At 43.3% G+C, this 14129-nt stretch overlaps 1 protein-coding gene and 1 long non-coding RNA gene across 4 annotated transcripts in view; one reads left to right on the plus strand and one right to left on the minus strand.

Moving 5' to 3' along the window:
- The window catches only part of LOC130576597 (uncharacterized), a 2998-nt gene extending 2720 nt beyond the window's left edge, over positions 1 to 278 (minus strand). The window contains exon 1 of the long non-coding RNA XR_008965677.1: positions 136 to 278. This is a non-coding gene — a long non-coding RNA (uncharacterized LOC130576597). The remainder of the gene's footprint in view (positions 1 to 135) is intronic.
- VPS41 (VPS41 subunit of HOPS complex) overlaps positions 121 to 14129 on the plus strand; it is a 131106-nt gene continuing 117097 nt past the window's right edge. Inside the window, exons 1-3 of one of the 3 annotated variants that reach the window (XM_057371376.1) lie at positions 121 to 178; positions 2007 to 2032; positions 3929 to 3967. In XM_057371376.1, coding sequence (XP_057227359.1) covers positions 136 to 178; positions 2007 to 2032; positions 3929 to 3967 — 108 coding nt within the window. In that variant the 5' untranslated portion in view covers positions 121 to 135. Of the gene's footprint in view, positions 179 to 606; positions 688 to 2006; positions 2033 to 3928; positions 3968 to 14129 lie in introns of all 3 variants that reach the window. The other 2 variants (XM_057371374.1, XM_057371377.1) reach the window with 2 other exon arrangements.

Genomic DNA, 14129 nt, shown 5'->3' on the forward strand with positions numbered 1-14129 from the left:
AAACAAAAAAAAAAGGGGAAAAACAAAAACCAAACCAAACAAACAACACCCCCCCAACCCCAGAGGAAATCATCCCTCCCCTCCGAAACTACATTTCCCAGAGTGCCTCGGCTTCGCCGGCTTCCTGCCCCTCACATGACAACTGCCTGGCCGCGCCATGGCGGAAGCGGAGGAGAAGGTAGAGGTTGTCGGTGCTATGTGGCCGCAGCGCCGAGGAGCGTGGCTTTAGAGCGGGGCGGCGGAAGCGTGGGGCTGGGGTGGCACATACAAACGGAGGGGCGGAGGCATCTGTGCCAGGGGACGGAGGCCAGCAGCCAGCCCTGCGGGGTGCGGGGCTGGCGGGGCCGGTCTCGGGACAGCGTCGCTGCACCGGGGCGGAGGAGGGAAGATGGAAGCGGCGGAACCTGGGTCTGGCCGGGATGCAGGGCTTAGAAGTGCATCTGGCGCCGCTTTGGAGCCAAGATTAAAGAGCTGGAGGGTCTCTCTGCCAAGAGACATGGGTGACATGACCAAGTTCATCTCAACAGGGGAGCGTTTTTCTGAGACAAAATTTGAGATTGTTGCTATTGTTCCTAAACCTAGGGTGACCTGTTGTTCCCTAAATAGGGTGTTCTGCTAAAGCTCCCCGTGCCTAGGTTGCTCCTTCCCAAGAAAAAAATAAAACGAGTGCAGTCCCAGCCCTTTCAGGTACTTACTTAATGTTTCTTTGCTGAGCCAATACCTGGACAGACAGCTGAGTTGTGCGATGTTTGTCTGTCTTGGATGCATTGCGGGGGGGGAGTTTTAGAATTACTTCAAGGTAACTGGCCAAAATTAGAGATTGGCGTCTGGTTTCTACCTTCCATGCTGTCATAGGTTTGTTGGGAGGGCTTGACTTCCTTGGGGGAGCTTTTTTTCCCTAGGATTGGTGAGTTTCTAACTGTGGCAGCCTTAGGAAGGATGCAACCAACTCTGTCAGGTCTTGTCTAATACAAGAGATTAAACCAGCCTGTGTTTTTCTCTCTTTGGACTATGGTGGGAGCATTACCTTATTCATTTCAGTTAATTTCCTATGGGCCCCTTATACACCTCTGCTGAAAAGGATAAGAGTGTTGGACATTATGTTTCTTTGAAACTCAAGTTTCATGGCTTTCACCTTGTCAGGTTTAAATTATGGGCCTAAACATGTACTTGATGTTTGTAAAAGCATGGGAAGGGAAAGCCCTATACACATCATATTGGAAAGCCCACTTAATTTATTGAGAAATTATGTTGGATCTGTTAATTGAGAGATTATAATGGTGAGAGATTACTTCACATTTCTGTGGTTTCCTCATCTGTCTTTTCCTACTCCATTCTTGGCCTACTTAAGCAACAGCATCTGTCAGCTAGCTGAAGTATACTGCTGATTTTCCCCTAGAGTCTGAGTACTAGCAGTGACTGCTAGTCCTACATGATTTTGGATTTTGATTGTGTATAAACAAATCCCTGTTAAGGGATTTCCTTTTCATTATTACAAGGCTACTAAAAAGTGGAAGTGGAGGATAATCCTCTCAGTTCGTGCATTTGGAGGGAGAGGAAAAGAACCTGTCAAAATCCCAGGGCAATTGTAACTACAATTTGCTGTTCTACTTTGCCTAAGCAAGTGAGAGAACCCAGAGAAAAAGTTTTTCATAGTAAGTTGCAAGCAAAGTGAGTTAGTATGTAAGTATCAATTCTAAGGATCTTCAGCTAAGTTTTTGTCAGGGAACAAATACAATTTCTGTATTGCTTTCCTAAGCCAAGTATCCCTCTAAATTTTTGAGGGCTATTTTCTACAGTAAAACATAAAGGCCAGGAAGCATTTACCTGTATTTGTATGCTGTTTGTGAAATTTAGTGTCTGGGGTTGCGGTGCCTTATGAATACAGTAGGGATGCCAGGTAGATGTTCTGAATAAAAATAGGTTGATATTTTCTTGGTTCACATGGATTGATTATTGGAATCAACTTGTGGTATGCCCTGATTTTGTATATCAATATTCTCTAGGAATGCCTTTGCACGTAACAACTCAGGTGGGTATAAGAACCAGCTGCTGTCTCAGTAAGTGCGCTGTTGACTCCACCCTGCACTGTGTTGGTATGTCCGCATGGTATTAGATACTGAGCTCATCCTGGAAGTAAATTTCTGTTCCCCTAAGTAGCCAAACCAATTGGAACCATGAGGAGTGGATGTAGGTGCTGTAGCTGCACTAGAAAGTCTCGTGTAAAGCAGCAAAAATGTCACTGTAGTTCCTTGTTTTGCAGAGGGTTTTTTTTTTCAAACTCTGTGAATTAGATCAAAACATCATAACAGTAGTGCTAGTAATTTTGATTTATTAAGAGTTGAGTAGGCATCTCTTGCTATTCAGGAGAGAAAATAAGTTTTTTTATTAGGAATCTGAAGACACTGCATTGGACTCTGTGTGTTGTTTCAGGTCATCCAATCATCTGGCAATGTTACACCGCAGTGTTTTAGTTCTGTTCTTATGTGGATATTGTTGAGTCGAGTTTAAGATATACAATGATTCTATGTAATAAAAATTTAATTTCCTGGGAAGTTACAGCAGTTTGTGATTAGAGACTGGGAGACTGACAGACAAACAGTTGTGCTTGCAAAATCAAACCTAAATTTAAAAGGATGCCAGGATTTTACTCCCTCTTCATCTTCCCTTGATTCCCATGTACTTCCTACTTGGAGTTTCCAAACTCACATCTCAAGTGTAGACTACTCAGATAACCCTTCTATGGGATGAATATTTTGGAGATGGACCTGGCAGCAGTGAGTAAAATGGAAGAAACAGGTGTCAGTAATCGTGGTAGCACCTTGTGCTAAGCTTCCAGTAGCAAGTAGAAGTGCTGTTTTGCTTCTCTCCCATCTGCTGTGATAGTCATTATGGGCATCAGTGTGAATCTCCACTAATGGGAAGAAAGCCTTTGCTTTTGGTGTACAGATCACAATCAGTGCATTTTATAAACACAGAAAATAAATAAATGTGAGAAACAAAACATTATGCTGGTTGTCAGTGCATTAAATTTTATTCCTTTTGTGGTTTTTTTCCATTTTTCTCCAAGCTGTTGGTAAGAGCGTAATTTTTTTTTTTTTTGGGCTTCTCTGGTGAAACTCTGTACCTGTTACTCTTATTCTTCAAATACTCCTTTATAAGTTTTGAAATGCTGCCTTCTATCTGGCTTATTCTTTGTTTAGATCATATTTTATTGTTAAAATGCTTACATTCACTGCCTGTGCATTAGCTGTAATCTTTTATTGCTATTGATAAAGATAAATACATTAAGTAAATCTTCATTTTGCTGACTTCTTTGAGGAAGCATTGCATCAGCAGATTTTCTCAGTGGATAGATGAGAGGTGAGCAGGAGTTGACTTACAAAATTTTTTTTGTAGGGTACTAGGATTCATTATCTTGCCAGAGAGAGATGTTTTAAAGGTACAGTTGTTTCAAAGGCAGGAGAAAGCCACATCTTGCATTAACATGAGATGAGAAGGAGAAAGTCATTGAAGGCCGGATTTCTATGGAAAATAGTTTGAAATTATGGAAGTTTAAAATAAGCCTATTAACATGAGAATAGCTTTGAATAGCAAAGCTAGTTTATAAATAGCCAGTTTATAGTAACGTGATAATGCTATTCTGCCTTGGAAAATATCGGCAGTTTCTTTGCAGAACTTGCTACTGCTTCTGGAAGAGGAAAAGCTGTCACAGGGGCATATTCTAACTGACAGCAGTGTCCCTGATGCTCCTGAGTATCAGTGTGACTCAAATGCAAATGCAAGCACAAATCGGGTGTGCATGACAAGGATGAAAACTCTGAACTTTGAGTTGCTTCTAAGTTTAAAAGTACTTTTTAAAGGGAAATACTGCTCATTTATGTATGTACTTAGTTAATTGGCCCTTTGTTGTTTGTTTCCTTTTCAGGAAATGAGGTCCAACGAGGAATCAACAGATGAATCTGAGGTAACCCTTCTTAAAATGTTTCACATTCTAATCTGTGTCAGTGTGGTCAGTGCTATTTTTTTGTCTGTAGTGAAAAATACTACTTCACTGGTTGTTTTTAGAAGTTTGGCCAGAATTATGTAGCAAGAATTGTTAATCTGGGTTTAAAAAGAAGCTGTGAATTGCTATTAGAAGCTTCTTTATATTTTTTAAAAAACCCACAATTGCTCCATTATAGGAAAATCAAGTATATTGAGAGACAAATTCAAATGCATGTGCTTCTGTTTTGATAAAATGAAAATTTATGAATGTAATTTTATATGCAGTAATACTGCATTCATGTAGTTACTGCATTATTTTAATAGCTTCACGGTTTAGACCTTATTATGTCCTGTAGACTCTGTTCTTCAGATGATGTTTTGTCAAAAATTATCTCGTGTTCTGGAGAGGTCTGCCTACACTGCTGCAGGTGATGGGAAAAGGGGGCTGGAGGTGAAGAGAGAAAGGGAGCTGTAGAGAGTCCAAGAATTTGTCCCTGAACAGTAATTTACTAACTCCAAACCTGCCATCACTGAAGGAACAATAAAGATCTGGAAAGAGGTAATTGACATCAGGGTGGTCTAAGATGAATGCAGGAAGGAAGAAATAAAGGTGGCTGAGCAGCTTCAGTTGTGACCCACCAGCAAGAACAGATGACACAGAGAAGACTATTACCTTGAATGTTTTCACCTATTATGTATCTAAATCAAAGTGGCTCCTAGACTTAAAAAACTTTAATGGACTTGCTATTAGGAAGATTTTCTGTTCTTTCTCCAGGGACAAATCTTCATGCTTGAGATCTGGGTTTAAGCACTAAGCAGAGAGAAATCCTAATTTCTATAACCATGGATACTGCAGAGACTGTGTCAGTAGATTCTGAAAAAATCTTTTTGCAGAGGATGGTGGCTTTGTTTCTTGTGAGATAATTTTTTTTCTTTCTGTCATTCATGAGTGGTTGTCTTCAGTGGCACTGAATGGCACTACTGGTGAGGAGCAGGGGTTTCTTTGGCCCTTTGACATTGCTCTGTAGAATAGCTTCCTGGACCTGACTTTTTTTGCCCAGTGTGAAATGCTTTCATTCTGAATAGCTTTGTGACATGAAGTGCAGATAAACAATCACTGGGCAACAACTACGTACTTAGCCGAATAGTAATACTCTCAAGGCTTATCATTCACAGGATAGTGAACACATACCTACTGAGGTGATTTTTTTTTCTTTAAAGCCTATTGCAATGAAAACTTGTTTTAGTGGCATTTTTAATGGCCTTTCAATATTTCAGGTGGTAGTAAATCAGTATTAACAGCAGAATTAATCATGAATGGGTTGCCAGGTTGGTGGGGGTTTATTTTTTTTTTACTTTAGGTAAAAATAGGCATTGTGCATCTTTCACAAACTTGAAGGTCTTAAAAGTTCATCTGGGCCTTTGGTAAAGTTGATGTCTATTTTTAATGTTAATTTCACATGCAGAGAGAAGTGAAAAGGAAAATTACATACTGAGAATGTAGATGTTTGGTCTAAAGAACAATTGACATTCTAATGTCAGTGAAAATACCTTCCATTAGTTGTCTTTGAGTATTAAGTCCAATCTGTAGTATCTTGACCATCAGTAAATAGTTGATAGAATGAAACTCATTAGACTATTTCTAATGATTTTTTCAGATTAAAACCAAAACGGTAAAGGCAGAAAGTGTGACTATTCTCAGGGCTTGCTCATATTATTTGAAGTATGGTCAGAGCTAAGATCAAACTTACAGTTTCACTCCTGGCTCTTGTGATCGTAAAGCTGTAGTTATTTCTTTTGGGTGGCCTATAGTTTGAATAATCAGGGACGGATTTGATGGTTGTGGTACTAGAATCAGGGACTCTAATTCTTGTAGCCTGTCTAGTTTTAGCCATTAAAAATATTATATTTATGGCATGGACTTCATAGACATCTTACCCCAGTATTAACAATTTTTACATATACAATTACTCTTGCAATTAATTTAATTTAAACTCTTCCTGTAAAATTGAAAGTGGTACTAATGATTCCAGAGGCATATGAAACATGTTCAACCTATTTTATAGATGCGTTTTCTATTATGGAGGAATACAATCTTAAAATTTCTGGTTTATAGTAAATTATGCCCTGTCTGAACTGGATGTGTAAACAAAGTATGCTTTTTTTCCCCTGATGTTTTTACACTTCCATGCCATTGTCTTAGCGAAGAATCAAATATATGTTAATTCTGTCTGATGCAGAAACTCTCTTAATATCATTCCTTTAGCATCCTCTAGCAAATAAGATTCTAATGCTCTTTTGCTATCTGCTTGGTGTGTTTTGAATGACAGGCTCTTTAACAATTGCCAGGATGCTTATTTGCACAGACTTGGTGGTAGAGCTTAATAGTAGGCCTCAAATGTGGGAGTCTGCAAAAATTGACTGTCTTGAATGTACGTCATCTAAAAGCTCATCAATATAAGCTTGGTTCCAGTGGTTGCTCCACAGGAAATTGGGTTCCTAAGGCTGCCCCTGGTATAAAATACTTAAAATCTGTAAGTCAGGATGTGTAAAATGCAAAGGTATCAATTAGCAGAGATGGTGCATTTGATGTGCTGTTAAGCAGTCCATTTCTTTCAATGTAGAGATAGCTGTAGTTACTTGTAAAATTTGTAGCACTTGTAGAAATATAATAGATCTTTCCTGGTAACAGAACAGTTGACAATTTTCTTTCCTGTTCTTATATATGATTTGGGGTATTATAAGCTTTTTCTTTTGCTGTAGATAGGTTGCTATATGTTGTGCCATGGTATGATGAATAAGCTGTTTATCTCATAGTCTTCTAATTCTTAGGAGAAAACCTCCTTGTTTTGCAAATTTTACTGCCACCTTGAAGCAAAATTATTTTCTTTTGCGTCTTTGGCTCCAGATATTTCATTTTTGTGGGTTTTGGTGGGTTTTTGTAGGGATTTTTAAATTGTTTTTCTGAAGTGTATTTGCATTACTTATCCTAACTTTGTCTAATCATCAAATACGTTAGATTTGAGGCTGGATCTGAGTAGGTTTGTATGGCTAAAAAGTCCTACTACAATGTGGTTTCATTGACTTACTTAATTTTATTTGATAGTGTCTTAGTTTGAAAGACAGGTGTTTGTTGATGAAGGCAGGGACTCCTCTTGGAGTGGTGGATATGACCTCCCCCCACATCCCTCCGAATAATTATAGATTTGAAAATCACGGGATTTTAGGCAAGAATACGGGTAAAAGGGAATAACAGTTTTTACTAATATGTATAACAAGGTGAAACAAGTAACAATAACAATAGCAACAACCCTCCCCTTTGGTGCAGTTATGGTCCCAGTCAGCAGGGGCGCTGTTGGCTCACAGCCGGGCAGGGCGGGTGCGATGATTCTCTGGCGGCTGTAGGGGGCGCTGTGCCACGGGTCTCGGCTGGCTCAGATCTCTTGCGACGCTGATGATGGACACAAAATGGCAGAGGTGGATGGAGAAAAGTTTTTCTGCAAAACTTAGAGCAGAAACGCCAATCTTGGTGCTCTTCTGGACAGCAAGAAATTCAGGACTGCAAAGAGAGGAGCAGAAATCCTGTGGCTGCGAGACGGGATGGAGCAGAGCTCACTTCTGAAGCTGGAAATCGCAGGGGTCCTCGGCAAGGCACGGGGGAGAAGATCACCGTGCAGTAAACAGGAACCTAATGAGCAGAGATTGCTGGGCTCCACAGAAAAAAGGGCAGGCCACCTTTCCTCCCGAGCAGCTAGCGGGTAGCCTTCCTTCTCTCAGCGAAGCAGCGAAGGAAGTGAAGCTACTCCTCTACTACACAAATACAGACCCACCTGCCCCAGGGCTTAGCAAGACCATTTAGGTGGGGCATAGGTGCAATGCATTGTCTTCACTAATCACCCACCTATTACAAGGATGACCTGGGCAATTAGTGTATCCCAGCAATAAATGGGAAAGAAAAAAATTATTAAAGAAAGGAAACAAAAGGGGAAAAATCTTAACCCACAACATTATTCACCCCTAATTTTTTCTTCTCATACTATTTGATTAAAACCTACATTTATGCACATATCTGTAATTATATATATATATATGCGTCATCCCAACTATACAACTACATAATTATATAACTATATACATATATACATTCAGTAGCAGTGGCATTCAATAAACAGTGGTATACAGATAATCTAACATTACAAGGGGTTCTCAGTCAAAGTCAAATTCTGCTGAGGTGCACAGTGGGTTTTTCCATCTTCCTGCATCACTCACCATGTGTAACTTGGTTCTTGAGCAAAGGCAACTCCTTGGATGGGTTTGTCTTTATTGGAGGCGGAATTGATCTAAACAGTTTTTCTCAACAGTCTTCTAACATGCACTACAGGAACTTTATTTTTCAATTGTGGTGTGCAAGGGCTTAGAATGGGCAGGGTCGGCTCAGTTGGTGGAGCCTTGGGTGTTAACTAACTATGTGGCTTTTGCCAAGTGCTTTTTTCAGTTTTTGAAAGTACCCCCGCACAGTGCTTTCAAGGTGGTTTTCAGGAGTCTGTTGCACTATTCTACTTTGCCAGCAGCAGGTGCATGGTAAGGGATATGGTACACCTACTCAATGTCATGTTTTCTAGCTCAGGTGTTTATAAGGCTGTTCTTGAAATGGACCTTTTTGTCAGACTCAATTTTCTCTGGGGTACTATGCTTTAAAGGACCTGTGTTTAAAGGTCTAGGTAGGTGCTACAGGTAGTGGCGTGAGGCACAGGATAGGTCTCCGATGATCTAGTTGTGGCTTTTACTATTGTGAGTACGTAGCGCTTGCCGTGACGGGACTGGGGCAATGTGATGTAATTAACTTGCCAGGCCTCTCTGGACTTGTATTTGTCTCACTTTCTCCCATACTACAGGGGCTTTACCCTCTTGGCCTGCTTGATGGCAGCGCATGTCTCACAGTCATGGATAACTTGGGAAATACTGTCCATGGTTGTGTCTACTCCTCAGTCTCGTGCTCACTTATAAGTGGCATCTCTGCTTTGGTGGCTTGAGGCATTATGGGCCTATCGAGCTAGGAACAACTCACCCTTGTCTTATTAATCTAGATCGATCTGGGAAACCTCTATCTTTGCAGCCTGATCTACCTGCTCGTTGTTCTGGTGCTCTTCATTAGCTCGGCTTTTGGGGACATGGGTATTTACATGGCGGACTTTCAGGGGTAACTTCTCCACCTGGGCTGCAATGTCTTTCTACTCTTCAGCAGCCTAGATTGGTTTTTTTTCCTATGCTGCCAATTGGCCTTTTTCCACCTTTCTAGCTACTCCTACAAAGCATTGGCCACCATTCATGAATCAGTGTAAAGACAGAGCTTTGGCCACTTTCCTCTTTCAGCAATGTCTAGTGCTAGCTGGAAGGCTTTGAGTTCAGCAAATTGACTCGATCCACTTTCTCCTTCTGTGGCCTGTGCAACCTGTTTTGTGGGGCTCTACACGGCTGCTTTCTACTTTCGGTTCATCCTTACAATGTGACAGGAACCGTCAGTGAAGAGAGCGTAGTGTTTTTCTTCTTCTAGCAGTTGGTTGTATAGTGGAACTTCTTCAGCACATGTCACTTGTTCTTGCTCCTTTTCATCAGCGAGATCAAAATTTTCAGCTTCGGGCCAATTTGTAATTATTTTTAGGATTTCAGGGCAATTCGGTTTTTTAATGCGGGCATGCTGAGTAATAAGAGCTATTCATTTGCTCCAGGTAGCATCCGTGGCGTGGTGGGTGGAGGGAACCTTTCTTTTAAACATCTTCTCCAGCACTGGTAGTTGGGGTGCTAGGAGAAGTTGGGCTTCTGTCTCAATTACTTTTGAAGCAGCTTGGATTCTCTCATAGGCTGCCAAGATCTCCTTCTCTGTTGGGTTGTAGTTGGCTTCAGACTATTGGTAGCTTTGGCTCCAGAATCTCAGTGGCCAGCCTTGAGTCTCACCAGGCACCTTTTGCCAGAGGCTCCAGGACAGACTATTGCACTCAGCTGCAGAGTAGAGCACGTTCTTCACTTCCAGTCCTGTCCTGACTCGGCCGAGCGCTACCGCATGAGTGATTTCCTTCTTGATATGGGTGAAGGCTTGCTGCTGTTCAGGGCCCCAGTGGAAATCGTTCTTCTTGCGGGTCACCACGTAGAGAGGGCTCATGTTCTAGCTGTATTCGGGGATGTGCATCTTCTGAACGCTAATGGCACTCAGGAAAGCTTGTGTTTCTTTTTTGCTGGTCGGTGGAGACATTGATATGATCTTATTGATGACCTCGGTGGGGATCTGACGCCATGTATCTTGCTACTTTACCCTCAGGAACTGGATCTTTCAAGCAGGTCCCTTCACTTCGTTCTTTTTTATGGCAAAGCCGGTTTTTAGGAGAATCTGGATGATCTTTTCTCCTTTCTCAAATACTTCTGTTGCTGTGTTCTTTTACACAATGATGTCATCAATATACTGAAGATGTTCTGGAGCCTTACTCTTTTCCAGAGCAGCCTGGATTAACCCATGGCAGATGGTGGGGCTGTGCTTCTACCCCTGGGGTAGCCAGTTTCAGGTGTACTGCCCCCCCTCCAGGTGAAAGCAAACTGAGGCCTACACTCTGCTGCCAGAGGAATGGAGTAGAACACGTTGGCAATGTCAGTGGTGGTGTACTCCTTCGCAGCTTTGGACTCCAGCTCATACTGGAGCTCTAGCATGTTCGGCACGGCAGCGCTCAGCGGTGAAGTCACTTCATTTAAAGCACGATAGTCTACAGTCAATTTCTATTCTCCTTCAGACTTGCGCACGGGCCATATGGGGCTGTTGAAGGGTGAGTGGGCCTTGTTGACCACTCCTTGGCTCTCCAGCTCTCAGATCATTTTATGGATGGGGATCACACCATCTCGATTCATCTGGTACTGTGCACTGTCGAGGTGGCGACTGGAACATGCTGCTCTTCTACCTGCAGGAGTTCGACTGCAGAAGGGTTCTCGGGTAGTCTAGACAAGGTGTTTGACTGTCTGATACCTTCTACTTCTACAGCAGCTATTCTAAAAGCCTAGTTGAGTCCTTTTGGGTCTTTAAAAAACCATTCTGGAGGAAATCTATGCCCAGAATGCATGGGGCCTCTGGATCAATCACGATCGGGTGTTTCTGCCACTCCCTCCCAGTCAGGCTCACCTCAGCTTCTAACACAGTCAATTCCTGTGATCTTCCTGTCACCCCCACAACAGAAATGGGTTCTGCTTTTACGTGTCTTAATGGCATGAGGGTACACTGCTCTCTCATGTCAACCAATGCCTTGTATTTTTGTCACTCTGATGTGCCAGGCTATCGGATCTACACTGTCCAGAAGACACGGTTTTTTCATGCTTCTACCTGGCTAGAGGCAGGGCTCTTCTAATCTTGGGTATCGTCCTTTTCATGGGCTCACTCTCAGGTTCTTCTAAGGGAATCGGACATGTCACCTCCCCCTCCATTGCATCTAGTGGGTTGGCTACGGGAAGCTGAGGCTACCTTCTCTTTGGAAAAGCTGTTTTTGCTAGTGTTTTCTTCTTTGAGTTGACGTACCTGGGCTGCCAGGGTAGAAGTGGGTTCTTCATCCTACTTACTCATGTCTTCCCCGTGGTCACACAGGAAGAACCACAGCTTAGCTCGTGGGGTGTACTGTCTTTCTCTTGCTGGGGGACGTCGGACTCTGGTGTTGGGGCCGGAGACCTGCACTGGTGTTACACTGTTCTTCTTCATCTCCTCCTTAATCTCTTTCAACTCCTCTTGGAGGAGGTCTTTAACCACAGCAGAGACGTGAGCCTGCATCGGACCGTTGATTATACTCGCTTAATACCGGAGCTTGTTGGCTACAGAACTCACTGTCTCTCGGTTGTCATTAGCATTAATCGTGGCAATGAAGGTGGCATACTGAGATGGGTCATGACTTGCCAGATTCTACAGCATTTGCTCAGTGCACCTGACTGGTCAGGATCATTATGATGCTGCCTCTTTTCTAAAGAGTACTTCCATTACTCTTACTTTTCTAAGCCGTTGGATCCCCTCCTCAATGGTCTTCCAGGGCATTATACGATAGTATTCCTGCATCCTGTCTTTGTGGACAAACCTCTCTCTTACACTTATTAAGAGCCGCTCTCAGAGAGAAAGGGGCTCTGGCTCCCTCACAAACACCTGATTAGCACCCACATGTTTGGTCAAGGCTCCCAAATGCCTTGCCTCACCACTATCTAATTGCACACTTGAGCCCATAAGGTCCCAAACCCAAAGTAACCAGGTTGACTAAGTCTCGCCCCGCTTTTGCTCAATGTCATTTCGCGTATTGTGGAGGGTGTCATATGACAGGGACTCAGTGATTATTTCTGGTTTTGTCTCTCCTGCTGGTTGTGAGGACTCTGGTTCTCCATCATCATTAGCTGAGCGTACCGATTTGGTTTTATACTTCTTCTTCTGCACAGGGGCTACTGCAGCTCGTTGTGGCTGGCTTTGCGGTTCAGCCAGAACCTGGATAGGTGTACGTCCATGGGTTCTACTGCTGCGCCATCAGACCCTTCCTTTTTGGGGCAGGGAGAGGGTTTGCTGCCAGCTGGGAAGATATATTATTTCAGCCTTTGGTGCATCTCTCGCATCTCTTCCATCAGTACTCCTACCCACTCTGGGCGGCGTATCTCCTCCACCAGTACCCTCACCCACTCTGGGTGGCGTATTTCCTCCACCAGTACTTTCACTCACTCTGGGCATTTAGTTTCTGATGTAGGTTGTTTGGCAGAGTCAGGCAGTGGGACAGGGTCTGGCTTGGGTGATGGGTCAGGCTTTGTGGTAGCGTTGCTAGTCTCTGGGGCAGCATCCCTAGCTTCTGGAGCAGCATCCCTAGTCTCTGGGGCAGCATCCCTAGCCTGTGGAGCAGCATTCTTAGTCTCTGGGGCAGCATTCCTAGTTTCTATGGCAACATCCCTAGTTTCTGTGGCAGTATCCTTAGCCTTTGGGGCAGCATGCTTGGTCTCTGGGGCAGCACTCCTAGTCTGTGTGGCAACATCCTCAGTTTCTGTGGCAGCATCCTTGGTCTCTGGGGCAGATGTTAGAGTGGTTGCCCAGGGCAGTCTCACCATGTCTTTCAATGCTAAACAGACCATGCATATTAGTATCATGTAGTTGGCATCTAAGGGAAAAATGGACTCTTCGAATGCTGATGGAGTAGCCCTAAATAAATGGGTGAAGGATTGGGAGATTGCTTCCTCTGGTGTTATTTCTTCACCGTAGGTACCATTATTAACCTAACTCCAGAAGCATGCACTTAGTTTGTGGTAGCCCTGTATCCATGTGCCTGCTGTCCAGACAAAGTTAAAAATCCACAAATTCCTCACCTTATTCACCCATTGTGTGAATTGAATAATGRCTACTGTAGCCTTAGTCAGATGACCTATGTTCAGGAAAGGAGCTGTAAATGGGAAAAATACGGCCACGAGTATGTGCCATCCAAACTAAGGTATGCTAGATTACATGATGAGGCTTAGTAAAGTTCTTACACCCTGAACACAAAGATAGCTCACCCAAAAACTGTTATTCTTTTTGGACTCCTTTTTCTTCTCTGTGCTCTTGAGCCTCACGTTGGGCGCCAAAATCTGTCTTAGTTTGAAAGACAGGTTTTTGCTGATGAAGTCAGTGACTCCTCTTGGAGTGGTGGATATGACCCACCCCCCTTCCCTGTGAATTAGTATAGTTTTGAAAATCATGGGTTTTCAGGCAAGAATATGGGTAAAAGGGAATAACTGTTTTTACTAATATGTATAACAAGGTGAAACAAGTAACAACCACGATAGCAACAACCAGCCCAGTCCCAAATCCAGTGATAGCCTTACAGAGACACACCCTCCCGTTTGGTGCAGTTATGGTCCCAGTCAGCAGGGGCGCTGTTGGCTCCCGGCTGGGCAGGGTAGGTGTGATGATTCTCCGGCGGCTTCAGGGGGCGCTGTGCTGCGGGTCCCGGCTGGCTCAGATCTCTTGTGTCGCTAATGATGGACACAAAATGGCAGAGGTGGATGGAGAAAAGTTTCTCTGCAAAACTTACAGCGGAAACGCCGATCTCGGTGCTCCTCTGGACAGCAAGAAACTCAGGATGGCAAAGAGACGAGCAGAAATCCCGCGGCTGCGAGAC

Source organism: Malurus melanocephalus, unplaced genomic scaffold (assembly GCF_030028575.1).
Source record: "Malurus melanocephalus ecotype Western Australia unplaced genomic scaffold, MMel_1.1 scaffold_145, whole genome shotgun sequence".
NCBI classification, from domain to species: Eukaryota; Metazoa; Chordata; class Aves; order Passeriformes; family Maluridae; genus Malurus; species Malurus melanocephalus.